Source organism: Saimiri boliviensis, chromosome X, assembly GCF_048565385.1.
Source record: "Saimiri boliviensis isolate mSaiBol1 chromosome X, mSaiBol1.pri, whole genome shotgun sequence".
Taxonomy (NCBI): Eukaryota; Metazoa; Chordata; class Mammalia; order Primates; family Cebidae; genus Saimiri; species Saimiri boliviensis.
Genome location: NC_133470.1, coordinates 11,592,324 through 11,620,050, shown reverse-complemented (window position 1 = coordinate 11,620,050; position 27,727 = coordinate 11,592,324). Strand labels below are relative to the sequence as shown.

General features: G+C 36.7%; 1 protein-coding gene across 2 annotated transcripts in view; it reads left to right on the top strand.

Moving 5' to 3' along the window:
* The window catches only part of FANCB (FA complementation group B), a 41,164-nt gene extending 25,546 nt beyond the window's left edge, over window positions 1-15,618 (top strand). The window contains exons 7-10 of one of the 2 annotated variants that reach the window (XM_074391593.1): window positions 6,072-6,502; window positions 6,618-6,855; window positions 7,365-7,686; window positions 15,368-15,618. In XM_074391593.1, the coding sequence (XP_074247694.1) occupies window positions 6,072-6,502; window positions 6,618-6,855; window positions 7,365-7,686; window positions 15,368-15,418 (1,042 nt within the window). In that variant the 3' untranslated portion in view covers window positions 15,419-15,618. Of the gene's footprint in view, window positions 1-6,071; window positions 6,503-6,617; window positions 6,856-7,364; window positions 12,711-15,367 lie in introns of those variants that run through there. The other variant, XM_074391592.1, reaches the window with a different exon arrangement.
* The last annotated feature ends 12,109 nt before the right edge of the window (window positions 15,619-27,727 follow it).

Genomic DNA, 27,727 nt, shown 5'->3' with positions numbered 1-27,727 from the left:
TGTAAGGTGACAGGTAGGGGTCCAGTTTCTGCTTTCTGCACATTGCTAACCAGTTTTCCCAACACCGTTTATTAAACATGGAGTCCTTTCTCCATTGCTTGTTTTTGCTGGGTTTGTCAAAGATCAGATGGTTGTAGATGTGTGGTGTTTCTTCTGGGGTCTCTGTTCTGTTCCATTCATCTATGTCTCTGTTTTGGTACCAGTACCATGCTGTTTTGATTACTGTAGTCTTGTAGTATAGTTTGAAGTCTGGCAGTGTGATGTCTCTGGCTTTGTTCTTTTTGCTTAGGATTGTCTTGGCTATGCGGGGACTTTTGTGATTCCATATGAAGTTTAAAGTGTTTTTTTCCAGGTCTGTGAAGAAGGTCATTGGTAGCTTGATGGAGATAGCATTGAATCTGTAGATTACTTTGGGCAGTATGGCCATTTTCACGATACTGATTCTTCCTAACCATGAGCATGGAATGTTTCTCCATCTGTTTGTGTCCTCTCTTATTTCGTTGAGCAGTGGTTTGTAGTTCTCCTTGAAGAGGTCCTTTACATCCTTTGTCAGTTATATTCCTAGGTATTTTATTCTCTTTGTAGCAATTGTGGATGGGAATTCGCTCTTGATTTGGCTGTCTGTTATTGGTATATAGGAATGCTTGTGATTTTTGCACGTTGATTTTGTATCCTGAGACTTTGCTGAAGTTCCTTATCAGTTTGAGAAAATTTTGGGCTGAGATGATGGGGTCTTCTAGATATACAGTCATGTCATCTGTAAATAGAAACAATTTGACTTTCTCCTTTCCTAATTAAATACCCTTTATTTCTTTTTCTTGCCTGATTGCTCTGGCTAGAACTTCCAATACTATATTGAATAGGAGTGGTGAGAGAGGGCATCCTTGTCTAGTGCCTGATTTCAAAGGCACTTCTTCCAGCTTTTGCCTGTTCAGTATGATATTGGCTGTAGATTTGTCATAGATAGCTTTTATCATTTTATGATATGTTCCATCAGTACCTAATTTATTGAGAGTTTTTAGCATGAAGTGCTGTTGAATTTTATTGAAGGCCTTCTCTGCATCTATTGAGATAATCATGTGGTTTTTGTCTTTGGTTCTGTTTATGTGATGGATTACATTTATGGATTTGCCTATGTTGAACAAGGCTTGCATCCCCTGGATGAAGCCTACTTGGTTGTGATAGATAAGCTTCTTGATGTGCTATTGCAATCTGTTTGACAGTATTTTATTGAAGATTTTTGTATCTATGTTCATCATGGATATTGGCCTGAAGGTTTCCTTTTTAGTTGAGTCTCTACCTGGTTTTGGTATCAGGATGATGTTGGTCTCATAAAATGAGTTAGGGAGGATTCCCTCCTTTTATATTGTTTGATATCATTTCAGAAGGAATGAAACCAGCTCCTCTTTGTAAGTCTGGTAGAATTTGGCTGTGAACCCGTCTGGACCTGGACTTTTTTTGGTTGGTAGGCTATTGATTGCTGCCTCAACTTCAGCCTTTGTTATTGGTCTATTCAGGGGTTCCACTTCCTCCTGGTTTAGTCTTGGTAGAGTACAAGTGTCTAGGAATTTATCCATTTCTTCCTGGTTTACTGCTTTTTGTGAGTAGAGCTGTTTGTAGTAATCTCTGATGATGGTTTGAATTTCTGTGGTATCAGTGGTGATATCCCCTTTATCATTTTTTATTGCATCTATTTGATCCTTTTCCCTTTTCTTTTTTATTAATCTGGCTAGTGGTCTATTTTGTTGATCTTTTTAAAAAACCAGATCCTGGATTTATTGATTTTTTGAAGGGTTTTTTGTGTCTCTGTCTCCTCCGGTTCTGCTCTGATCTCAGTTATTTCTTGTGTTCTGGTAGCTTTTGAGTTTTTTTAATCTTCCTCCTCTAACTCTTTCAATTTTGATGATAAGGTTTCTTTTTTAGATCTTTCCTTGCTCCTCATGGGCATTTATTGCTATAAATCTTCCTCTTGACACTGCTTTAAAGTCCCAGGGATTCTGGTAAGTTGTGTCTTCATTCTGATTGCTTTCGAAGAACCTCTTTATTTCTGCCTTCATTTCATTGTTTATCCACTTGACACTCAGAAGCAAGTTGTTCAGTTTCCAAGTGGTTGTGCAGGTTTGAGTGTGTTTCTTAATCCTGAGTTCTAGTCTGATTGCACTGTGGTCTGATAGACTGTTTGTTATGATTTCCGTTTTTTTGCATTTGCTGAGGAGTGATTTGCTTCCAATGATGTGCTCAATTTTAGAGTAAGTGTAACGTGTTGCTGAAAACAACATATATTCTGTGGATTTGGGGTGGAGCATTCTGTATATGTCTGTTAGGTCTGCTTGGTCCAGCTCTGCATTCAAGTCCTGGATGTCCTTGTTAATTTTCTGTCTCATTGATCTGTCAAATATTGACAGTGGAGTGTTGAAGTCTCTCACTATTATTGTGTGGGAGTCTAAATCTCATTTTAGGTTGTTAAGGACTTGTGTTATGTATCTGGGTGCGCCTATCTTGGGGGCATATATATTTAGGATAGTTAGCTCTTCCTGTTGGATTGATTCTTTTACCATTATCTAGTGTCCTTCTTTGTCTCTCTTGATCTTTGTTGGTTTGAAGTCCATTTTATCAGAGATTAGGATTGCAACCCCTGGTTTTTTTTTGTTCTCCATTTGCTTGGTAAATCTTCTTCCATTCCTTTATTTTGAGTCTATGTGTGTCTTTGTATGTGACATGGGTTTCCTGAATACAGCACACTGATGGGTCTTGACTTTGTATCCAGTTTACCAGTCTGTGTCTTTTGATTGGGGTGTTTAGGCCATTTACATTCAAGGATAATATTGTTGTGTGGATATTTCATCCTGCCATTTTGTTAGTGGCTGGTTTTCTTTCCTGCTTGTTGACTCATTTTCTTCAATGCATTTTTGGTCTTTGCCAACTGGTTTTCTTTTGCAGTGACTGGTACTATTTCCTTTCAGTGCTTAATGTTTCTTTCAGGAGCTCTTGTAGGGCAGGTCTGGTGGTGATGAAATCTCTTAGTAATTGCTTGTCCTAAATTAAAGAATTAAATAAAAGGATTTTATTTCTCCTTCACTTACAAAGCTTGGTTTGGCTGGATATGAGATTCTGGATTGAAAGTTCTTTTCTTTAAGGATGTTGAATATTGGCCCCTTCTCTATTCTGGCTTGTAGGATTTTTGTGGAGAGATCTGCTGTGAGTCTGATTGGCTTTCCTCTGTGAATGACCTGACCTTTCTCTCTGGCTGCCCTCAGCATTTTTTCCTTCATTTCAACCTTGGTGAGTCTGGCGATTATGTGCCTTGGGGTTGCTCTTCTTGAGGAATATCTCTGTGGAGTTCTCTGTATTTCTTGAATTTGAAATTTGGACTGCCTTGCTAGGCTTGGGAAGTTCTCTTGGATAATATCCTAGAGCATGTTTTCCAGCTTGGATTCATTCTCCCCATCATATTCAGGTACACCGATCAAGCATAGATTAGTTCTTTTCACATAATCTCATATTTCTTGGAGGCTTTGTTCATTTCTTTTCACTCTTATTTCTCTTGTCTTGCCTTCTCTTTTTGTTTCACTGAGTTGATCTTCAGTCTCTGATATCCTTTCTTCTGCTTGATCGATTTGGCTATTAAAACTTGTGTTTGCTTCACGTAGTTCTCGTGTTGTGTTTTTCAACTCCATCAAGTTGTTTATGTTCTTCCCTAAGCTGGTTATTCTAGTTAGCATTTCGTCTAACCTTTTTTCAAGGTTTTTGGTTTCTTTGCATTGAGTTAGGATGTGTTCCTTTAGCTCAGAAAAGTTTGTTATCCACCTTCTGAAGCCTGTTTCTGTCAATTCGTCGCACTCTTTCTTAGTCGTGTTGTGTTCCCGTGTTGTTGAGGAGTTGTGATCCCTCGAAGGAGAAGAGGTTTTCTGGTCTTTGATGGTTTCATCTTTTTTGCACTGTTTTTTTCCCCAGTTTTGTGGATTTACCTGGCTGTGGTCTCGGGGAGCTGCTTGATGAGGTCTATTGTCTGCCTGTTGAGGCACTACTGGGTTTCTAGGGACTCCTTCAGGTTACTAGGGAAGCTTCCTGTTCTTTTTTGTTTCCACTGGGAGTTTAGGCCTGCCTCTTTCACTGACCTGGCAGCACTGCTGGGTGGTCAAGAAGGCAGTCCCGTTGCTACATAGGTTTCCTGTGTTTTTTGTTAAAACATGTAGCCCAGTCCCACCCCTCTAATGGTGGGTTGTGCCCTTCCTCCCCTGGGCTGGGTCATTCAGGGTTCATCTCAGACTGTGGCACTGGCTGTGCCACCCACTAGAGTTAGAGCTTCAGCCCTCTGGAGTTTGTTGGGGAGGGTAGGGACCCACCCAGCCACACTTAGCTGTCTCCCCCTTTTAGCTTCCTCTCTCTCCAGTCATGGGGTAGGGGCCCACCCAGCTGCTTCATCCATCCATCCTCCTGCTTACAGCTCCCTCTCTCTCCGGGTTAGGGGAGGGGGTGATAGCTTGGTCCACAGGCTCTCCAGGCTGGCTTTTGGGCTTATGCGTCTTTTTAGGTCTGTGCGTCAATCCAGGGCACCATCCTGGATTATTATTCAAGTCCACACTTGTAATTCCTGGCACTTGACTGGCAAAGATACCCTGTTCTGTGTATTGCTGAGGCTTTGTGAGAAGCACTGTATCTGGACTGGAGTGCCAGAGGAGGAGCCTCTGTCTCACCAGTCAGATGCACTTTCTGGGTGAAGCAGCACCCCTCCCCACCTTGGTCTGCCCTGCCTGGACTTTGCTCACTGTTGGACCAGACCTGTTGAAATGCACCTGGTACCTCGGTTGGAGCTAGGAGATCTCTGGATTTCTATGTCTCTCTCAGTGGGTGTTGTGTGCCGGAGTTGTTCTGTTCAGCCATCTTGGAGCAGAGTTATCTGTATTCTTTTCACTAATTTTACCTTAAATTCTTTCTATTCAGCTATTTAATCCAGTCATTGAGTTTCTAAGTTTTATTATTATTTGTATTGTCATAAGTTTTATTCTTTCTCTTTTAGATCTGCCTGGTAATTTTTATTCTTATATTTTTCATCTTGTCTTTTTTTTTTTCATATACTAAGCAGAATTACTTAAAAATGTTTTTATATATAGAAAATTTCAAATGTACAAAGAGAATAGTGTGGTGAACCCTTCTGCCCATAACTCTGCTCCAGTACTTATCAACTAATTGTTAATCTTGTTTCATTTATACCTCCATGCACTCCTCACCTTCCAGCCCCTTGATTATTTTGAAGCACTCAAAGGCATTATATTATTTCATCTGTAGCTATTCCAGTGTATGTATCTAAAATGTAAGAACTTAAAATATATATATAATTACACCCTAAAAAATTTATTCCCCCAGTAAATGGTCAAATATCCCATTTGTCTGAATTTTAAAATATTTTTTCAAATCATGAGCCAGATAAGGACTATAAATTGGACTTGACAGTGCTGGAATGTACTATAATAAGCCTGCATATGTTTGTAAATTATTATAAATGTAGATATGGAAAGAATTCCTGAGGGATAAACAATATTCTGAATGAAAAAGCAGATTTTATTCAACTCATTTAGAGGAACATAAAATATGATTTTTAGTTTAGAGTGATTTTCATTCTAAGGTATTACCTAAATAAACTGTTAAAAAATAGCAAGTAAGTTTTTTCTTGTTTAGAAAGAGGAGAAAAAAAAGACCTATCTCAAAAATAAAATCCTGGCATTATTTTGCCATTCCTTTATCTTAAAAAAAGCTTTTTTCTTACTTTAATTTCTCTTATTATCATTCCTAATGCCATTCCTCTATCTTAAAAATTTTAGTTTTCTAAAACCTAGCATATTTACAATGTTTTTGCTTGCCTTTTTAAAGAGAAGTGTTATCACAGGACCTTTAAAAATGTGTTTGACTTTTAATCTTAACTTTCTGATATATTTTACATTTGAAATTATGTTTTCTAGGAAAGGAAATAATAAACATTTTTTTAAACTGTTGTTTATATGACATTTAATTATCAATTTGATTTTAAAGAATGCGCTTTTAGATTAAACCAAAATCTGGGTTTTTTACAGGTCCCTGAATGATGCGACTTTATCATTGTTAATGAATCAAGCCCATGGCTCTGGATTTCGGCTTCTTAAGTGTCAAAATAGAGTGATTAAGTTGAGTACAAGACCTTTCCCAGCACCATACTTGATGCCATGTGAAATAGGATTGGAAGCAAAAAGGGTCAAATTGACCCCTGATAGCAAGAAAGTGGAAAGCTTTGTTTGTGAACACCCATCTAAGAAAGAGTGTGTACATATAATTACTGCCATAACATCTCTTTCACCACTTTTAGCATTTAGCAAATTTTGTTGCACTGTACTGCTACAAATTATGGAGACAGAGAGTGCTAACTGCCCTAAAAATCATTATGTTGTGTGTGGCAGAGTTGTTTTAAGTTTAGAAGATCTTTCAACTGGGAAGTACCTACTGACATTTCCAAAGAAGAAACCTATAGGTAATTTTGTTGGTATTTTTAAATTATATATTTAATTGAATTAGAAAATTTTAAGAATTCTGTTTATCTGATAATGGACAGAGTTAAATTATAGAGCTTGTGACTCCTTTTGCAGAGCACGTGGAAGATCTTTTTGCACTTCTCGCAGCATTCCACAAATGTTGTTTTCAAATCACATCACCTGGCTATGCCCTGAATTCAATGAAAGTGTGGCTCTTAGAACATATGAAATGTGAAGTAATCGAAGAGTTTCCTGAAGTGTACTTTTGTAAAAGGCCAGGAAGTTTCTATGGGACACTTTTCACCTGGAAACAAAGAACACCATTTGAAGGGATTTTAATAGTCTGTTCCAGGTAATGCACATTAAATTGTAATCAGTACAGAGAAGTTAGTACGTATGCGTGTGATCAATGTATGGTTCAACTGTGATCCGCACGTGGGGTTCAGTATTATTGAAAAACATGTCAGAGCCATGGCCTAGCGTGAATGGACGTATTGGCTTCATTTAGAAACTGAAGATCTCTGTTTTAATTTTATGTTTGTTTTTGTTTTTTTTTTTAGTGCCTAGTAATTATTTTTGGATTTCCCATTACCTCTTCTCCACAGTAAAATTTTAAAAAATAATATATTGACCTTATTACTCAGCAAAAAAATATTTTAATTGGAAACAATCTGATTGACTTGATATGGGTTATGTATATCTGATTGCTGTAGTCTGAATTTTATCAATGCTCACGTGCATAATTGGTTCTATTTATCATTATGGTTTTTATAAATGAATATTGATTACTGCAGTATATTGTAATGAGTGCTTTGTGCTGTCCTAACTTTTGTAATATTATGTTTTTTTTTTTAATTTTAGGAATCAAACAGTTATGTTCCAGTGCCTTCATAATCTCATCAGAATTCTTCCTATAAAGTATTCCCTCAAAAATCTAAAATCAGGAAGTGAGAATTTCCTAATTGATAATATGGCATTTGCTTTGGAAAAGGAACTAGTCACCCTTAGTTCTCTTTCTTCTGCCATAGCTAAACATGAAAGCAATTTTGTACAGAGCTGTGAAGTGAGCAAAGGAAAGAGTAGTGTCGTCGCGGCTACTTTATCAGACAGAAGGGAGGAAATCTATCCCTACAGAAAAAAACTTCAGAGAGAAAAGAAGAAAATGTTGCAAACGAACCTAAAAGTGAGTGGTTCCCTTTACAGAGAAATAACTTTGAAAGTAGCTGATGTTCAATTGAAATCAGACTTTGCTGCACAGAAACTGAGTAATTTATAATTATAATCTCCATTTGATCATAGTTTAAAATATGTTTTCACCATCACATAAGATGTTGGTTCTACTTGCTACATGCCTCCTTTGTAAAAATAAACACTGAGGCTTACTGTAGTACAATCTTTAGTTTTGATGATGCATAAAATAAACATAGGCGATTCTCAATTAGGGCCATTTTTAGGTCCCTCTCCTCTACCCCTAAGGGGCATTTGGCTACGTTTGGAGATTTTTTTTTTTTTGCTTGTCAGAAGTTGTGGAGTCAGGAAGGGGTGAGACAGGGGTGCTATGGGCGTCTAGTAGATAGAGGAAACCAGAGATTCTACTAAACATCCTACTATGCACAAGACAGCCCCCCTACAACAACGAATTATCCAGCCCAAAACGTCAGTAATGCAGAGGCTGAGAAATCCTGTCTTAGAATTACTTAAGGGAAGACCAAAATGGCATAATAGTATTTTGGTCTAAATCTTTTAAAAACTTCATTTCTTTCTTGCTTTCTGCTTAGTAAAACCTAGTCTGTAAAAATATACTTCAGAAGATGAATTAAGCAAGGTGGTCAGGATCCACAATTTTCTGTAAATATCAGTATTTCTCCTACAGAAATTTAAATGGCAGATTTTCTGGGTGAGACCATTAAAATTAAAGTTTTTTAAAACCCTTGTCAATTTGAATGTTATTAGAAAGCTGCCCGGAAATTATACAATTTCCGGGCAGCTTTCTAAAAGAATGTGAAAATTGTAAGGCATTTTTCTGAAAATCGTTATCTCTTTCAAGAAGCTAAGTATACCTCACAGGCTACTGTTTAAATTAAAAAATGCAAATACTTTTAAGCTCTCTGAAATTCCAACTCTAGGCAAAGTTAAAATATAAAATTCTGATTAAAGTAACGTAAAGAATGTGATACTCCTTAGGGACTGAGAAATTTAAAAATAAATGAAAATTCACTTCAGTTAAGAAGTAATTTATAATGGGTCCAGTGAGATACATTTCAAAGGGATAAAAATTTAAGCTAGTCTTTTCTTTGAAAAATAAGAATTCTGGATTAATAAGAGAGCATCAGGAGAAAGAAAAAGACACAAAAGGATATAGGCCAAAATAAATGTTCCTGATCCTTTTTGCTCTATAATCCTTAAGTGAGATGCAGGTTTCCATCTCAATTGAAAGAAATAAAGATGATTATAGAAAGTGACATCTTGTGCTTGTAGCTGTGAAGTGCTAATTCTCTCATGCCTTAGAAATGCTTATACCTAATGATCTTGTGATGCACATGGTTTTAGAGAATATAGGCTATTAGTTTCTTGTCTTGGTTTTTATGATTGTCCGTGTAATAGGGGACCTCCAATGGATTTCTAGTAATCCATTGCAAAGTGAAATAGAACTCTGCAGCTCTATCCCTATGAAGTGTCAATGGAAAATATTTCAGACTTTCTGCAAATGGAAATGGAGTAAGTTCAGGATTAATTGTGGAAATTGGGAAAGAATAATGTGTCATGTGCTGTCTGTTAAAACTCCCCATGACATGTTCTGAAAGAACAACCAAATATAAAATATAGGAAGTAAACTGTAAAATAGAGGTGATGAAAAAACTGAACAGTCATGTTAGTAGGGTTGCTTAGAAAAAAACAAACTACACAGGATTTAATTGTAATAGTTTATGTGTAGGGAATTAAGATACTTACTAAAAATTAGCATATTGCTTATTTTTCAATTATTAATGCAACCAAAATATACAGATATGCCAAATAACTTACAAGTGAAATTTTGTCCTCCAGTATTTTTTTTTTAACTTACTACAAACTAGAACAGTCAACGTTGAAGAAATGGCATTGTCACCACTTTCATGATTCAGTTATCTTTTTGCATCTACAAGCATATTTTATTGAACTCTCTTGAGTTCAATCTATTCTCCTGCCTTAGCCTCCCAAGTAGCTGGTATTACAGGTGCCCACCACCATGCCTGGCTAATTGTTGTATTTTTAGTAGAGATAGGGTTTCACCTTGTTGGCCAGGCTGCTCTTAAACTCCTCATCTCAGGTGATCCGCCCACCTTAGCCTCCCAAAGTGCTGGGATTACAGGCGTGAGACACTGCGCCTGGCATAACCTTTTCAATGATAACATATATGTGCTAAAACATGAGTGGTTGCCTTTTAGTATATACTAGGGAATGAAAGATAACACTTTCTAACTTCATTCTAACCTCCATTGAAAAACAACGTGATGATAATTTTAGTAGGTTTTTTTTGGTGAGCCTGATGAGATGGGTAAGATTTAGAATGACTAAGTAATTTGGTTATGTCAAGTGCAATAATAAAATCATCTTACAAATTATTCCAATAGGAAATCAATATGCTTTAATACTGGAAAGATTCTGGTAAAAGTAGTAAGTACACTGGGAGTGGGATGGGTTTAGGGGATGATGGTGGTAAAATCTGAAGGAGACCAGGACCAAATGTGTTCTTAATAGTCTGCAAAATATTAAGAAAAACTGAACATACAGCACATGTGTTAAGCCCAGGAAGGGTGGGTAGGGCTTGGTGTGCAGGCTAGTCAGGTGTTTCCTGAAGCCGGTGCCAGCTAGAAGGGAATTAGCCAGTAAATATAGGTAGTAGGGAAAAGAATTATCAACAAGATTTAGGGAAAGTGTCAAAGAAAATTATAACCCATACTTTCTTACCAATTTTCCATGGCATGCTGGGTAATGTCAATAATGAATATTTATTGATCATTGTGTGCCAGATATTGATCTGAATGTGTAGCCCATATGATCCTTACAACATATAAAACTGCTTCCCAGGATAGTAGCTATGAGTCACATAGGACTATTTATATTTAAATCAATTAAAATACAATAAGGTTATACATTTAGTTCCTTAGTTGATCCTAGTCATATTTAAGCTGCTCGGTAGCCACATTAGGCTAGTGGCTACCATTTGGTCAGTGCAGAGTAGAACATTTCCAGAATCACAGAAAGTTATGTTAGGCAATGCTGTTATAAGATGTATACTATTAACTATCTTTATTTATTGATAAAGAGACTGAGACCGAGACAGGTTAAATAATAATTCAAAGTCATATAGCTGCTAAGGAACAGAGCCAGGATTCTAATCATCCAGTCTAGCTATAGAAACTTTGCTCTTTCACCACCATGCTATTCTGTGTCAGTTTGTAATAAAACACTGCCATGTCTTGACAGTTTTATGTTACCAAAATCTATTTATTGTTAAAAAGGGAAAGTTGCACGTAATACACAATTCTATAAAAGTATAAAGCTGTTAATATAATTGAATTGTTAGGGAAAATGTGGGCCACATCATCCAAAGTCCTGTAATGAGCAAGTTATTAGAATTGGTTGATGGCTCCAGCTGAGTGTTATCTCTTGACTACTTCCCTCCAATTATGTCTAAATACCTGTGTGTCTGTTCCCTATTTCCTATCAGTTTTCTTTGTTAGAACCACCAGTCTCCAGAATTATTGCATTACCATTGCTGGTTCATGTTTTGGGGGTTTTTAAAATGAAAATGTTAGTTCTCTAAATAGCCCTTTTTGTAGTTTCTCTTTGAGACATGTCTAGGTCCTGAGCTGAAGTGTTTGTCAGTGGCTAGCAATACTGCAGTTGAGGGCTTGGGATTCCAGGGAAAGATGCAGGGTGTCTAGCCAGGAAAACTTACATTTTTATTCTCTGTAAGTACTACAGCACTTGAGAAAAAAAGGAAGTAGAATTCTGTTTTCTATTTGTATCCTTTGCCTACTCTAATCATTCCAAGTGATATGCCTATAGAAAACATTTCACCTCTGGCGCCTGGCAGCAGAGTGAGACTCTGTCTCAAAAAAAAAAAAAAAAAAAAAAAAAAAAATTTCACCTCTTGTAAATATAGTGTATAAAGTAGAAGGGAATATAGAGATCTTTCTTTCATTCAATCATATGTCTATAGAGGTTTCATTGAATATATTCTCATGCACATCTAGGTGCCAGAGATAGATAAATTTAATACTCTTCTTGGTTTTCAAAAAGCTTGCAGTCTTAATGGAAGAGACAATGGTACAGAGTTGTAGGTGACACTGAGGTAATTAATACAAAGTTTTACTGAAGTTCCATGCAGCACCCTTATAGGGCTCTATACCCAGTAGGGATACCATCTGAGAGCAGAAGTACTTAATTTTGGTAAGAGGACTCTTTGGGGTTCTGACAAAAGCTAAGGATATTCATGTTGGGGGTGGTTGTGAGATTGAAGTGGTATTTTAATATAATGGTGTTTTGCCTCATGATTCAGAGAGAATCTCAGAGAGAAATATCTACACAAAGAAAGAAGTTCAAATCAAAGCACTTTGAATAGCAGAAAGGGGTCTGAAATATTTAAATCATGATTTTGAAGTCTTTCTTGATTGAAAAATTGGTTTATTATATTGGGGAACCGTAAAATAATTAATTTAAAGCTTTTTAGAAATAAAATTTGTTGTAAAAATTTAAATAACGTAAGCATGTACATTAAAGCAGATAACTTTTAAAAATTGATTACCTGAATTATTTTGCCCTATTTATTAATTTAGTGTGGTTGAAAAACATTACATTTACCGTCCTAACGATTTTTAAGCATATAGTTCAATAGTGTTAAATATGTTCATGTTATTGTATAGCAGATCTCTAGAACTTTTCATCTTGCACATCTGAAACTCTATACCCATAGAGCATTAATTCCCTCTTTCTTTTCCACCAGGTCTTGGCAACCACCTTTCTACTTTCTGTGATTTTAACTACTTTAGATACTTCATATGAGTGGAATCATAGAGCATTTATATTTTTGGACCTGGCTTATTTTACTTAGCACAGTGTCCCTGAGTTTTATTAGTATCATAGCTTGTGACAGTATTTCTTTCTGTTTAAAGCTGCATAGTATTCCATTGCGTGTGTGTATATATATATATATATATATATATATATATATATATATATCACATTTTGTTTATCTGTTCATCTGTTGATAGACATTTGGGTTGCTTCCACTTCTTGGCTATTATGAATAATACTGCAATAAACATGGGTGTGCAAATAACTTTTTGAGATTCTATTTTCAGTTTTTTTTGATATATACACAGAAGTGAGATTGCTAGATCATATGGTAATTTTATTAATTTTTTGAGAAACCTCTGTACTATTTTTTATAATAACTACACTATTTTACATTCCCACAAACAGTGTACAAGGATTCCAATTTCTCTGTGTCCTTCCCAACACTTATTATTTTCTGTTGTTTTGATACTGGCCATCCTAATGGTTGTGAGGTAATGAATTATTTTGCCTTTGAGAGACTTGGGGTAGCCTTTTGAGTTTCCAGTTCAGTCACTTTTCTTTCTCTACATCAGTGGTTCTCAAAATGTGGTCCTGGAAGGAATAGCATCAGTGACATCTGAGAATTTATTAGAAATGCTAATTGTTGGGCGCTATCCCAAACCTCCTAAATCAGAAACAGAATTGGACGTGGTAATCTATCTTAACAAGCCCTCTAGGTTATTCTGATACACACTCAAGTTTGAGAACTGCTGCTCCACACTAATAATTCTCAGCCACCATTGTATATAAGAATCACCCAAGGGCTTCTTAAAATGTTTTTCTGATCTTAAGCCCCACCTCAAAGAAAGATTTTGATCTATATGGTTTAGGGAGGTTTTGCCTTGAGCCTTGGCATCAGTTTAAAAACTCCCTAGGTTTTTTTTGTGTTTTTTTTTTAGACAGGGTCTCACTGTTTCCCAGGCTGCAGTGCAGTGGCATAGTCTCGGCTCACTGTAGCCTCCACCTCCTGAGTTCAAGCAATCTTCCCACTTCAGCACCCTCGAGTAGCTGGGACCATGGGTACACACCACCATGCCTGGCTAATTTTTGATTGTGTGTGTGTGTGTGTGTGTGTGTGTGTGTGTGTGTATATATATATATGTGTGTATATATATATATATATATATATGTATATATACATACATATGTATATATATATATACATACATATGTATATATATATGTATATATACATACATATGTATATATATATATAGAGAGAGATATATACATATATATACATATATATATATATAGAGAGAGAGAGAGAGAGAGAGTTTTGTGTTGTTTTGTAGAGACAGGGTTTCACTATGCTGCCCAGGCTGGTCTGGAACTCCTGGACTCAAGTGATCTGCCCACTTCTGCCTCCCAAAGTGTTGGGATTTTAGCTGGGAATACAGGCATGAACCACACACCCAGCCTCCCCTGGGTGATGAATGGAAAATGAAAAGATACATGAACTTGATCTTTTACATTTTACCATTTAGGTTATTGTTCATGTCTTATGTAAATAGTCATTGTGGAAGGATATGTTTTCTTTAATTCCTAAAATGAGAAATTACTCTGAACACTGAAGCAATGGGAAGATGATGATTGTACAATGCCTAATATCCTTTATTCATTAGGAATTACACTGAAAGAAAACCCAACTCAAAACAAATTTACACATGAGAGACATATAAGCTTCGTTGTAACCAGTGGAAAGCATTCAAGCTTGAGTCAGTTTGATTCAGCAGCTTAGCAGGATATTAAGGAGATTGTCAGTGTCCTCCTAAAGTTGCCCCCCCACGTATGGAAGGGCTGCAACACTTCCAGGATACACGTCTGTACACCACTCCATCTAGAAGAGAGCATTATAGAAAAGTGAGGAACCTTCTTCTCCAAAGGAAAATCTTACCTCATGTCTTACTGCCCCACATTCATTCACACAGTCAATCCTGAACTAGTGTCTGTGGCCAGTTGAATACCCTGTATTAATTGGCTTAGGCTTGGGGATAGAGAGGGAGACTTCACATTTTACTGTCTACTACTACTGCAGTTTTTTTATATAGGCATTTGTTTGTGGGTTGAATTATGCCCCTGCCAAAAAGAGATGCTAAGGTTCTAACTCCTGGTACCTCAGAATGTGGCCTTGTTTAGAAATAGGGTTGTTGCAGATGTGGTTGAGATGAGGTCATACTGGAGTAGGGTGGGCTGCATTTCAATGACTGGTGTCTTCTTAAAATGGCCATGTTAATACAGAGACACAAGGAAAATGCTCATGACAAGTCAGGAACTGAAGTTATATAGCTGCCAGCCAAATATTGCCTGTAGGTCATCCGAAGGTAGGAAGAAGTAAGAAAGCTTTCAGAGGGAGCCTGGTCCTGTCAACCAACAGCTTGATTTCAGACTTTTAGCCTCCAGAACTGAGAAACAATAAATTGCTGTTGTTTAAGCCACCCAAGTTTTGGTATTTTATTACAGCAGCCCTAGGGAACTAGTACAACATTCACTACTTATAGAAATTAGAAAATCAAGGGTATGTTGGAAGAATGAAGGCAGGTTATTCTAAAGGCAACAAAAAATGAAACAGCGTGATGTTTCCAGAGGACTATAAACATGATTGTTAGTGGTCAGTCTGTCCTCCTAAATACCTTTTAATTTTTTTTAGTTTTTCTCATCTTCATTGCTACTCCCTAATTCATGCTGCCATTATTTCTTATGTGGACTATTTCAGCAGCTTCCCAACTTGTTTCCTTATTTTTACTCTTGCTTCCTTCCAGTCTTGGTCTACAAACTGCAGCCATGGTTGTCTTCTCAAAGCACAAGTCTGATCATCCACTGCTGAAAAACTATTCATCATCTTTCCACTGTTTCAGTGTTCATTCAAAGGCTTCCCATTACTTTTAGAATGAAGATCAAATTCCCTATGTGGCATGCAAGGTATGGTGTCCTCTAGCCTACCTCGTGAGTCTAAGATTCCATTCCCCATCTCTGTGGGCTCTAGTTTTTCTTTTATTAATGATTCTTAAAGGGTGGGGAACCAGTCACTGGAGTTAAATATATGTGTACTTACATGTACACAAAGGCATGCATATATAGGCATGCCTTGTTTTGTTGTGCTTCATATATATTACATTTTTTACAAATGGAAAGCTCCACAACCCTGCATCAAGCAAGTCTACCAGCACCATTTTTCTGACATAAGGTGCTCATGTTGTGTCTCTGTCACATTTTGGCAATTCCTGCAATATTTCAAATTTGTTCATTATTATTATGTGTGTTATGGTAATCTGTGTGATCAGTGATTTTTGACACTACCTTTGTAACTGTTGTGGGTGCCACAAACCACACCCATGTAAGATGGCAAGCTTAATTTATCAATGTGTGTGTTCTGACTGCTCTACCTACTGGCTGTTCCCGTTTCTCTTCCACTCCTCAGACATCCCTATTCTCTGATACACAACACTATTGAAATTAGGCCTACAGTGGCCTCTTGAGTTTTCAAGTGAAAGGAAGAGTTGCATGTCTCTCACTTGAAGTCAGAAGCCAGAAATGATTAAACTTAATGAGGAAGGCATGTTGAAAGCCAAGATAAGCTAAAATCTAGGCTTCTTGCCACAGTTAGCCAACCCATGAATGCAAGGGAAAAGTTCTTGAAATTAAAAGTGCTACTTCAGTGAACACACAAGTGATAAGAAAGCAAAATGGCCTTATCTTTGATAAGGAGAATGCTTGAGTGATTTGGATAGAAGATCAACGTTCTTACAGTATTCACTGAAGTCAAAGCCCAATCCAGAACAGGCTCTAACTCTCTTCAATTCTGTGAGAGCTGAGAGAGGTGAGGGAGTTTCAAGGAAAGCTGGAATATAGAAAAGTTTGGTTCATGAGGTTTAAAGAACGAAACCGTCCCCATAACACAAAAGTGTGAGGTAGAGCAGCAGGTACTGATACAGAAGCTGCAGTAAGTTGTCCAGAAGATGTAACTAAGGTCATAAATAAAGGGAGCTATACTAAACATTAGATTTTTAAAGTAGACATAGCAGTCTTCTCTAGGAAGATGTTATCTAGGACTTTCATAGCTAGAAAGAAGTCAGTGCCTGGCCTCAAAACTTCAAAGGACAGCCTGACTCTCTTGGTAGGGGCTACTGCAGCTGATGACTTAAAGACAATGCTTATTTACCATTCTGAAAATCCTAGGACCTTAAGAATTATGCTAAATCTATTCTTCCTGTGCTCTGTAAATGAAACCACAAAGCCTGGATGACAACACATCTCCTTACCACATGGTTTACTGAATATTGTAAGCCCACTATTGAGACCTACTGCCCAGAACAAAAGGATTTTTGACAAAATATTACTGCTCATTGACAATGTTCCTGGATACCCAAATACGTTTTGTAAGGCTATAGCTGCCATAGGTAGTGATTTCTCTGGTGGATCTGGGTAAAGTAAATTGAAAATCTTCTGGAAAGAATTCAACATTCTGGATGCCATTAAGAACATTTGTGATTCATGAGAGGAGGTCAAAATAACAAAATTCAGCTGGGTATGGTGGCTCACACCTGTAATCCTAACAGTTTGGGATACCAGGGCAGGAGGAATACCTTCAGTCCAGGAGTTTGAGACTAGCCTGTGCAACATAGGGAGACCCCATATCTACAAAATATAAAAGTAAATTAGGCAGGTATGATGGTGCACACCTGTGGTCCCAACTTCTTGGGAGACTGAGGTGGGAAGATCTCTTCAGCCTGGGAGGACAAGGTTGCAGTGAGCTGTGATTGCTCCATTGCATTCCAGCCTGGGTGACAGAGACCATCTTAAAAAAAAATCAACTTTAACAGGAGTCTGGGAAAAGTTGACTCCCTCCCTCATGGATGACTTTAAGGGGTTCCAGATTTGAGTGGAAAAAGTAACTGCAGATGTGGTAGAAATAGCAAGAGAACTAGCACTAGAAGTGAATCCTGAAGATGTGACTGAATTGCTGCAATGTCATGATCAACCTTGAATGGATGAGGGGTTTTTATGGATAAGCAAAGAAAGTCGTTTCTTGAGATGGAATCTACTCTTGGTGAAGGTGCTGTAAACATTATGGAAATGACAACAAAGGACTTAGTACATAAACTTAGTTGATAAAGCAGCAGCAGCAGTTGAGAGGATTGACTCCAATTTTGAAAGAAGTTCTACTGTGGGTAAAATGCAATGAAATGGCATTATATGCTACAGAGAAATCTTCCATGTAAGGTAGAGTCAATCAACATGGTGAACTTCATTGTTGTCTTATTTTAAGAAATGACCACAGCCACCTCAGTATCTAACAACCACCACCCTGATCAGTCAACAGCCATCAACATCAAGGTAAGATCCTAGACTAGCAAAAAAATTACAACTCACTGAAGGCCCAGGTGATGGTTAGCATTTTTTAGGAATAAAGTATTTTTAAATTAATGTGTATACATTATGGTTTTTTTATTACAGTTTTTAGACATAATGATATTACACACTTAGTAGATTAAAGTATAATTTAAACATAACTTTCATATGCACTGGTAAACAAAAAAGTGTGGCTCACTTTATTAAAATATTTGCTTTTTTATGGTGGTTTGGAACTGAACCCAAAATGTCTTTGAGGTATTCCTATATATTGCTAGACTTGCTTTATATCTGAATCAGAATAATCAAGGGTAAGGCCTGGCTAAATATATTTTTTAAAACTACAAATGTGATTTTGATGCTCATCATTAGTTAAAAACCATGAGATGGTCAGTGGAAGGAGCAGGAGTAGTCAAGGAGTACTCCTAGGTTTTTATTTTGGATTAATTATACAGAGGATTTTGGAAGAAGTTTGAACTCCTTCAATAAATGTATCCCACTTTGTGAAAACAATTTTTATTAAATGGGCTGACCTGAATGAGAGCAGTCTTCTTTCTTTACCCTCAAATAGTAATTCTGGTTAATCACTATGGCTTCTTTGGTACTTTTAGGTACTAAAGAGCAATCACATTTTAAGGTATTGAAAAGTTCATTCCAGTCTATTGTCTTCAAAATGAGACTATATAGGAAAGCAAATATAATTACATTAACAACTAAAACAGCCATCACAAGACATATGTAAGGTCTGAATGAAAAAAAATATATAAATAATACTAAAAGATTTCAAAAAATGGCTTTAAAAATAGTAATATATACCGTATTCTTGGATAGGAAAACTAAATGTCCCTGTCAGTTCTCACTAGTTAGTTTATAGATTTAACCCACTCCTGATAAAAATACCAATAAGCCGTCTAAGGCACAAATCATGCTGATTCTAAAATTCTGTGGAAAAATTTGCAAGCCAGAAAAGCTGTGAAAACTCTGAAAAAAGAAAAGCATGTGGGGAATAGAGATCCACTGTGCTGGATATTAAAATATATAATAAAATATCAATAAAAGTTTGTTTTTAGTGTGCAAATAGATACCTGCTACAATAGAATAGAAAGTTCAGAAATGGGATTAAATACACATGAGAATTTAATATATGACAATGATGACATTCTACTTTAGTGAGGAAAAGATAATCTTAGGAAATCCAAGTAGCCATCTGGGGGAGAATTGAAAGAATGTGCCTATCAGCATGATTGATTTAAAATAGTATAAAATTTCAAATGAAACAAAAACATTAGATGAAAGCAAGCAATAATTTTCTCATTAACTTGGAGTACGGAAGACTTAACAATCTGTGTTACAAAATTCAGAAGCCATGAAGTTCAGTAACATACAAAAAGTCAAAACATCTTCAGTTAAAAAACAACAACATAAGTTCAAAGACAAGATACACACCGGAAAAACATTACTTGTGACTCATATCTCAGAGAACCAATCTCCATAATAAAGAGAAAATGTCTTGAAAATGATAAAAGAGTCAATAGAAAGAAGGTCAAGGAAACTTAAAAATAGTTAATGGAAAAATAAATGCAAGTGAACTCTTTAACGTGCAAGTTCACTCAAGTGAAATGCAAATTAAAATTACATTAAAAATATGACTTTCACTTAAGAGTGAAATAAAATAGGTTGCTACAGGTATACTTTCCTACTAGAGGAAACTGAATACATTACAAAAATCATCTTAAAGGCAACGGAGAGCTCTAGAAATAAGGTCTAGATCAACTAAAATTACAGAAAAGGGAGAATTATTCCAAAGTAACATGATAACCGTACACTCTTTGTTCCTCAGGCTGTGAATCGGGCTTAGTCCAAGGAAAGGGCTTCTGCTTGGGGACAGAAGTCAGCAACCTTAGCAGCTGTATGGTGTTGTCATTACAAATTAGTATATTGAAGCGCCTTAAATGCAGAAACAGTTTTCACCTTGGAATATTTTCATAGTTCTGTGGTTAAGAAATGGCAGAGCTAGCCCCAAAACTTCTAAAAGGCAGATTGAAATTTCTTTAAATTATACAGTGCTGCCAGGGAGGAGCTCTACTTAAAACACATGGCTGGCTTCCCTTTCAATAAATTTGCCAAGTTTTGAAGCTGAATGAAATAGCAGGGCTGAATGAAGTCAGAGGCTGAAAACTTTTTTTTTTTCTTTTCTTCTTCTTCTTCTTATTGCATTTTAGGTTTTGGGGTACATGTGAAGAACATGCAAGATTGTTGCATAGGTACACACAAGGCAGTGTGGTTTGCTGCCTTCCGTCCCCTCACCTGTATCTGTCATTTCTCCCCATGCTATCTCTTCCTACCTCCCCACCCCCCATCCCTCCCCCATTTCCCCCCAATGGACCCCAGTGTGTAGTGCTCCCCTACCTGTGTCCATGTGTTCTCATTGTTCAACACCCGCCTATGAGTGAGAACATGCAGTGTTTGATTTTCTGCTCTTGTGTCCGTTTGCTGAGAATGATGGTTTCCAGGTTCATCCATGTCCCTACAAAGGACGTGAATTCATCGTTTTTGATGGCTGCGTAATATTCCATGGTGTATATGTACCACATTTTCCCTATCCAGTCTATCATTGATGGGCATTTGGGTTGGTTCCAGGTCTTTGCTATTGTAAACAGTGCTGCAATGAACATTCGTGTGCGTGTGTCCTTATAGTAGAATGATTTATAATCCTTTGGATATATACCCAGTAATGGGATTGCTGGGTCAAATGGGATTTCTATTTTTAGGTCATTGAGGAATCGCCACACTGTCTTCCACAGTGGTTGAGTTAATTTACATTCCCACCAACAGTGTAAAAGTGTTCCTATTTCTACACATCCTCTCCAGCATCTGTTGTTTCCAGAATTTTTAATGATCGCCATTCTAACTGGTGTGAGATGGTATCTCAATGTGGTTTTGATTTGCATTTCTCTAATGACCAGTGATGATGAGCATTTTTTCATATGTTTGTTGGTCTCCTGTATGTCTTCTTTTGTAAAGTATCTGTTCATATCCTTCGCCCATTTTTGAATGGGCTTGTTTGTTTTTTTCTTGTAGATCTGTTTTAGTTCTTTGTAAATTCTGGATATCAGCCCCTTGTCAGATGGGTAGACTGCAAAAATTTTTTCCCATTCTGTTGATTGCCGATTCACTCTACTGACTGTTTCTTTTGCTGTGCAGAAGCTGTGGAGTTTGATTAGGTCCCATTTGTCTATTTTGGCTTTTGTTGCCATTGCTTTTGGCGTTTTGATCATGAAGTCCTTGCCTACGCCTATGTCCTGAGTGGTTTTGCCTAGATTTTCTTCTAAGGTTTTTATGGTGTTAGGTCTGATGTTTAAGTCTTTAATCCATCTGGAGTTAATTTTGGTGTAAGGTGTCAGGAAGGGGTCCTGTTTCTGCTTTCTGCACATGGCTAGCCAGTTTTTCCAATGCCATTTATTAAACAGGGAATCATTTCCCCATTGCTTGTTTTTGTCAGGTTTGTCGAAGATCAGATGGTTGTGGGTATGTTGTATTTAGGAGCTGGTTTTTCGAAAAGATCAACAAAATAGACCACTAGCCAGATTAATAAAAAAGAAAAGAGAGAATAACCAAATTGATGGAATAAAAATGATAAAGGGGATATCACCACAGATTCCACAGAAATCCAAACCATCATCAGAGATTATTACAAACAACTCTATGCACATAAACTAGTAAACCTGGAAGAAATGGATAAATTCCTGGACACCTGTATCCTCCCAAGCCTAAACCCGGAAGAAGCCGAAACCCTGAATAGACCAATAACAAGGTCCGAAGTCGAGGCAGCAGTAAAGAGCCTACCACCCAAAAAAAGCCCAGGTCCAGATGGGTTCACAGCCGAATTCTACCAGACATACAAAGAGGAGCTGATACCATTCCTTCTGAAACTATTCCAGACAATCCAAAAAGATGGAATCCTTCCCAAATCATTTTATGAGACAAACATCATCCTGATACCAAAACCCGGCAGAGACTCAACAAGAAAAGGAAATTTCAGGCCAATATCCATGATGAACATAGATGCAAAAATCTTCAATAAAATACTGGCAAACCGATTGCAGCAGCATATCAAAAAGCTCATCCACCATGATCAAGTAGGATTCATCCCGGGGATGCAAGGCTGGTTCAACATACGCAAGTCCATAAACGTAATTCACCACATAAACAGAACCAAAGACAAAAACCAGATGATTATCTCAATTGATGCAGAGAAGACCTTTGACAAAATTCAACAGCCCTTTATGCTAAAAACCCTCAATAAACTAGGTATTGACAGAACGTATCTCAAAACAATAAAAGCTATTTACGACAAACCAACAGCCAGTATCATACTGAATGGGCAAAAACTGGAAGTATTCCCTTTGAAATCTGGCACTAGACAAGGATGCGCTCTCTCACCACTCCTATTCAATATAGTACTGGAAGTTCTAGCCAGAGCAATCAGGCAAGAAAAAGAAATCAAGGGTATTCAAATTGGAAAGGAGGAAATCAAATTGTCTCTATTTGCAGATGACATGATTGTATATCTAGAAGACCCCATTGTCTCAGCTCAAAATCTCCTGAAACTGATAAACAACTTCAGCAAAGTCTCAGGATACAAAATCAACATGCAAAAATCACAAGCATTCCTATACACCAGTAATAGACTTCAAGAGAGCCAAATCAAGAACGAACTGCCATTCACAATTGCTACAAAGAGAATAAAATACCTAGGAATACAACTAACAAGGAACATAAAGGACCTCTTCAAGGAGAACTACAAGCCACTGCTCAACGAAATAAGAGAGGACACAAACAGATGGAGAAACATTCCATGTTCATGGTTAGGAAGAATGAACATCATGAAAATGGCCATACTGCCCAAAGTAATTTACAAATTCAATGCTATTCCCATCAAGCTACCAATGACCTTCTTCACAGAACTGGAAAAAAAAAAACACCTTAAGCTTCATATGGAACCAAAAGAGAGCCCGCATAGCCAAGTCAATTCTAAGCAAAAAGAACAAAGCAGGAGGCATCACACTACCGGACTTCAAACTATACTACAAGGCTACAGTAATCAAAACAGCATGGTATTGGTACCAAAACAGAGATACAGACCAATGTAACAGAACAGAGGCCTCAGAGGCTGAAAACTTTTGAAGGACAAAACTATCTCCATTGACTACCAGGAATAAGGCGATGTATACCCTTCAGGATTTAGGAAGATGAATATACCAGAGATAACTTGAATCTTGCTAAACTTGCAGTATGTTTCTGATTAAGCACGAATTCTGATTGGATTGAGTTATTAACCACTCACTTTTATTGCCTAATGGAGTAAAAGGGAAATTCTCTATGGTGGAAGATAAAATCATCTGGAGCATCTGTGCTTCTTCTATATACAGTGTCTGGCGCACAACATAATAATATCTATATATGTAAAGAGGAAAGCAATGATAAGAGAAAAATGCAGATCCACATTTATGACAGATATTAATGTTAGTGGATAATTTTAGTATAATATGTTAAATGATATATTCAAAATAGAGGAAAAGAACAAAAGATGAAAGGATAGAAAATTGAAAACTCGTAATGTTTAAACATAATCAAAGTTTAGAACTGAAAATTGTAATATCTGAAATTAAGAACAATGAATGAGTTTACCTGGAGAGGGTGCATAGCAGAATCCAGAATTAGTAAACTGAGATGTAGATCAATATAAAATACTTAAAGAGAAACATAGAGAAAACAAAGTGGGAACAAAATTAGCATCTAACAAACATGTGAGACATACACACTATTGAATTACCAGAGAAAAAGGAGAAAGAGTAAGGCTAAAGCATTATTTGAAAAGGTTATAACTGATAATTTGTTTAAACCTGATGAACGACACCAACCTAGAGACTCAGGTTCACGAAACCACAAGTAAGAAAAAAAAGAAGCCACACTTAATGCACACCATGGAAAATCAGCGAATATACAAATGTGAAGTCATTGAGAAGATCTTAAAGTGGCTAGAGAAGAAAGACTGCCTTAAAAAATGTGACAGTGTAACTGACAGCTGATGTTTTGTCAGAAACAAACCCCAAAAGCAGTGGGATTAATATCTTTAAAACTGCTTATAAAAAATAGCCTAGAATTTTATGTCTAGCAAAAATATGCTTCAAAAATAAGGAAAAGATAAAGACATTTTCAGACAAAGACCAATTGAATTCCTTTCCAGTAGTCCTCCTCTATAAGAAATATTAAAGGGTTTCTTCAGGTAAGAACAAAATGTTACTGGACAGAACATGGAAATGCAGCAGGCAATGAACAACACATGAAAATATGTTTATGTGAATGTAAATAATTTCTGTACAAACTAATAGTTGCCATGTCTTGACTTTATTTGTGGAACTAAAATGCATAACAGCACTCAAAAAGAATTTAGGACGGCAAATAGATTTTAAGTTACTAAGTTCTAGAAGTATCAGGAAAATGAAAAAGTAATTTGTATTATGACATAATAAGCCAGAAATGTGTTTTGTGATCTTTAAGTCAAACACCAAAAGTTAACAGAAGCCTCTGCGACTTAGCACTCCTAAGTAGTTACCTAAAATAAATGAAAATGTATGTCCACAGAAACACTCATACACTAATGTTTGTGATAGTTTTATTTAAAATAGCCTCTGAAAGGAAAAACCTAAATGTCCTTTAATAGCAGAATAGATAAGTTGTGATATTATATTCCTACCTTGGAATACTAGTTAGAAATAAAACAGAACAATGACACAGATTAATCTCATAAATATAATGTGTAAAGAAAACCATAAAGAGTAAATACTTTAGGATTCCATTGTATGGTAGACATATCTGTGTATGATAGATGCGCCTGACAGCAATAACTTAAGCATACCCCAAGAACGGCTCTTTATGGCAGATAAACCTAAAGGTGTGTTTGGAGGTCCCAGTGCAGCCAACCCAAAGATTCATTTCTTATCTATAAGGAACATCTGAGCCTCCAGCCCCTGTCCTGTGGAACGTGGGTGAACAAGAGATTAAAACTCTTTGTTTTGGATTAAATGAAGGTTGTCAGGCAAAGGTTGTTAGGGGGAGGGTGATAAGTGAAAATGCATAAACTGCATGCTTTCTGCGGGCAATGGCAGTTCTGAACAGTCTGCTGCCACTGAACCACTCTGTATGTGAGTTTCCCTCAATAAACTCTATGGATCCTTTGCTAGCTCTGGGTTTCTTCTTTGGCCTCTCAAACCTGGTGCTATCCTTATTGGAGTCTGTAGGGGTCCAACACGACATCCATTTATATGAAGTTTTAGAACAAACAAAATTAATATATGACTAAGGAGGTGTTAACTAGAAAGGGTCATGGAAACTTTCTGGAATGATCGAAATGTTCTATATCTTGATTGGGGTGGTAGTTACCCAAATGTGCACATTTGTCAAAGATTATCAAACTATATCTTAAAAATCTGTGCATTTTGTTTCAGTAAATTTACCTTAACAAATAATTATTAACAAAACATCAATGTAAGGAAAAAGTAGAAAAAATATTGTTAGTCAAAAAGAAGGCTAGTAAAGCGGAAACAAGGAACTAGATAGGCCAAATAGAAGACAAATAGTCCGTATTAGTTCAACTATATCAGTAATTACATTAAATGAAAAGGGACTGAACATTCCAGGTAAAATAAACCATTTGTTGGTTTTATTTGTGCATTTCTTCATCTGTCTGTGATGCATTCAAGAGACACATTTTAAATAGTAAGATACAGAAGGGTAAAAAATAAAAGGGTAGGCAAAAATATACCATGCAAACATTAACCCAAAGCAAGCTAGCATATCGATGTTAATCTGCAGAGTAGAATCCTTTTTCAGGGTGCGTGTCTGAAATTACTGAATATACCCAGATACAAAGTTAACACCAAATATAATGTGATCCCCCTGTTCACAAAAACAAAACAAACAAACAAACAAACAAACAAAAAAAAAAAAAAAAAAAAAAAACCTACCATGGTTCAGATTAGTGAGAGAATTCTTTTCAGGTAAAAAGAGCAAAGAACATTTTTCAGAACCATTAGAGGGAAGCATATCTAGAAAAAGTTAATAGAAATTTGATAGAGTTTGCAGAACCAGAAGAAAGTTCTTTATAAAGTAAAAACTACATTTTAGAAAATGGCCAGGGTTCAAATCTGGGATCCACAACTTACTAGTTAGGAATATTGGGCTGGTTACTTAACCTCCATTGGTCTCAGTTTCTGTCAGGAGCTCAGCCAAGGTAGAGAGAGCTGAGCTGCTAGTTGTCAGAGAAGCTGATTAAGACCACAAGCCAAAATGAAATTAGCATTCAAAGTGTTTAATCCTTTACAGTGATAATACATGTGAAGGCTCCATGAACCCTGTTCCATTTTCCCCTACAGCATAAGTTGAGGACTAGGCAATCAAGCAGAGTTGGCTACCTCCCACAGCATCTATTTGGCATACAGAGAAACCTGTCACCCTTGTGCCCTCAAATCTTGGAAGTACAGTTGCTTGCACTGCTTCCTTCTCTTCCAGCTGTTGGGACAGCTCTCAGACCTCTCCAAGGGACAGTCTGGCGCTAGTCTTGGTGCTTCTTTAAAGGCCTATGATTGCTATCAGGTTTTCCTAAGAACCCCCTTGCACTCTAGTCTGGTGGGACAGGGCAAACTTATGAATATGTGCAGTTCAGCTAGCACCAAGTGCAGAGTGAGATGCTCTTCCCTTCTGACAAGCATTTCTCCCATCTTGTCAAAGGATTTTCTTGCTGTCCCCTTGACCTGGCTTGAGGGAGGAGAGAATGTCTCTATGAGGAAGAAAACAAAATGTCAAGATGCTCTCATTTCTTCTCACTTTGAGAAATTACTTCTCCTTGTATTTCTTTCTCTCTGGGTCTCTCCTAAATAAATTGGAGGTAGGTGGTGGTTACTGAACCAGTCTGGCAACCTCTCACTAAGTTAGCACCTGCATATAGAATGAATACACATTTGACACCCATTGTCTTCAGTTCTGGGGGCTTAACAGGACTCCCCAGATGATAAGAAAAGCCCCATGTGAATTTGTAGCATACTAAAAGAGAACCAGAATAATCATCTGTTTAAATAACTAGGTTATATATGTCATAAGTTACATTAAATGTTTTGCCTTACTCTGTTAGGGTCTGTGTCATGTCATATGTCATAATATTTGTCAGCTATATGAGGGTTAATTTGTTAGAAGATGGCATTTTCTGAACAAATATTTTAAAATATAATTAAAACATGAAATTAGATAGACTCTATTCCCTGCCTAACTGACTTTTATGAATCTTATACCCTCAGCATGGGGCTTCACTTTTCATATGATTTTTCTCTCTCTTAAGGGTTTTTTTTTCTGTAATTGAGACACATTACCTATTACTGAACTGCAAGACAATTATAGTGTGTTTCAAATAAATTGATATGGCAGTTTCTTAACTAAGAATAGTATTTTAACCATTGTAGGCCTTATGGAATTTTGAGAATCAAAGCATTTTTTGGGAACCAAAGCAGTTTATGGCAAAAAAAATCTTAATTTTCTATGTTTATTTTTATCTTTATAGCAAGAAAAGTAAGTTGTATAGACCAGACTCATCATGACATGTTTAGTAATGCAATGAAGAGAATATTTTAGGCATTCTGTATATGTATCTGAGATCCATTATCAATATTTGTTTTGGAAAACTTTCAGATTTTCATTGTTTTGCCCTCACATTT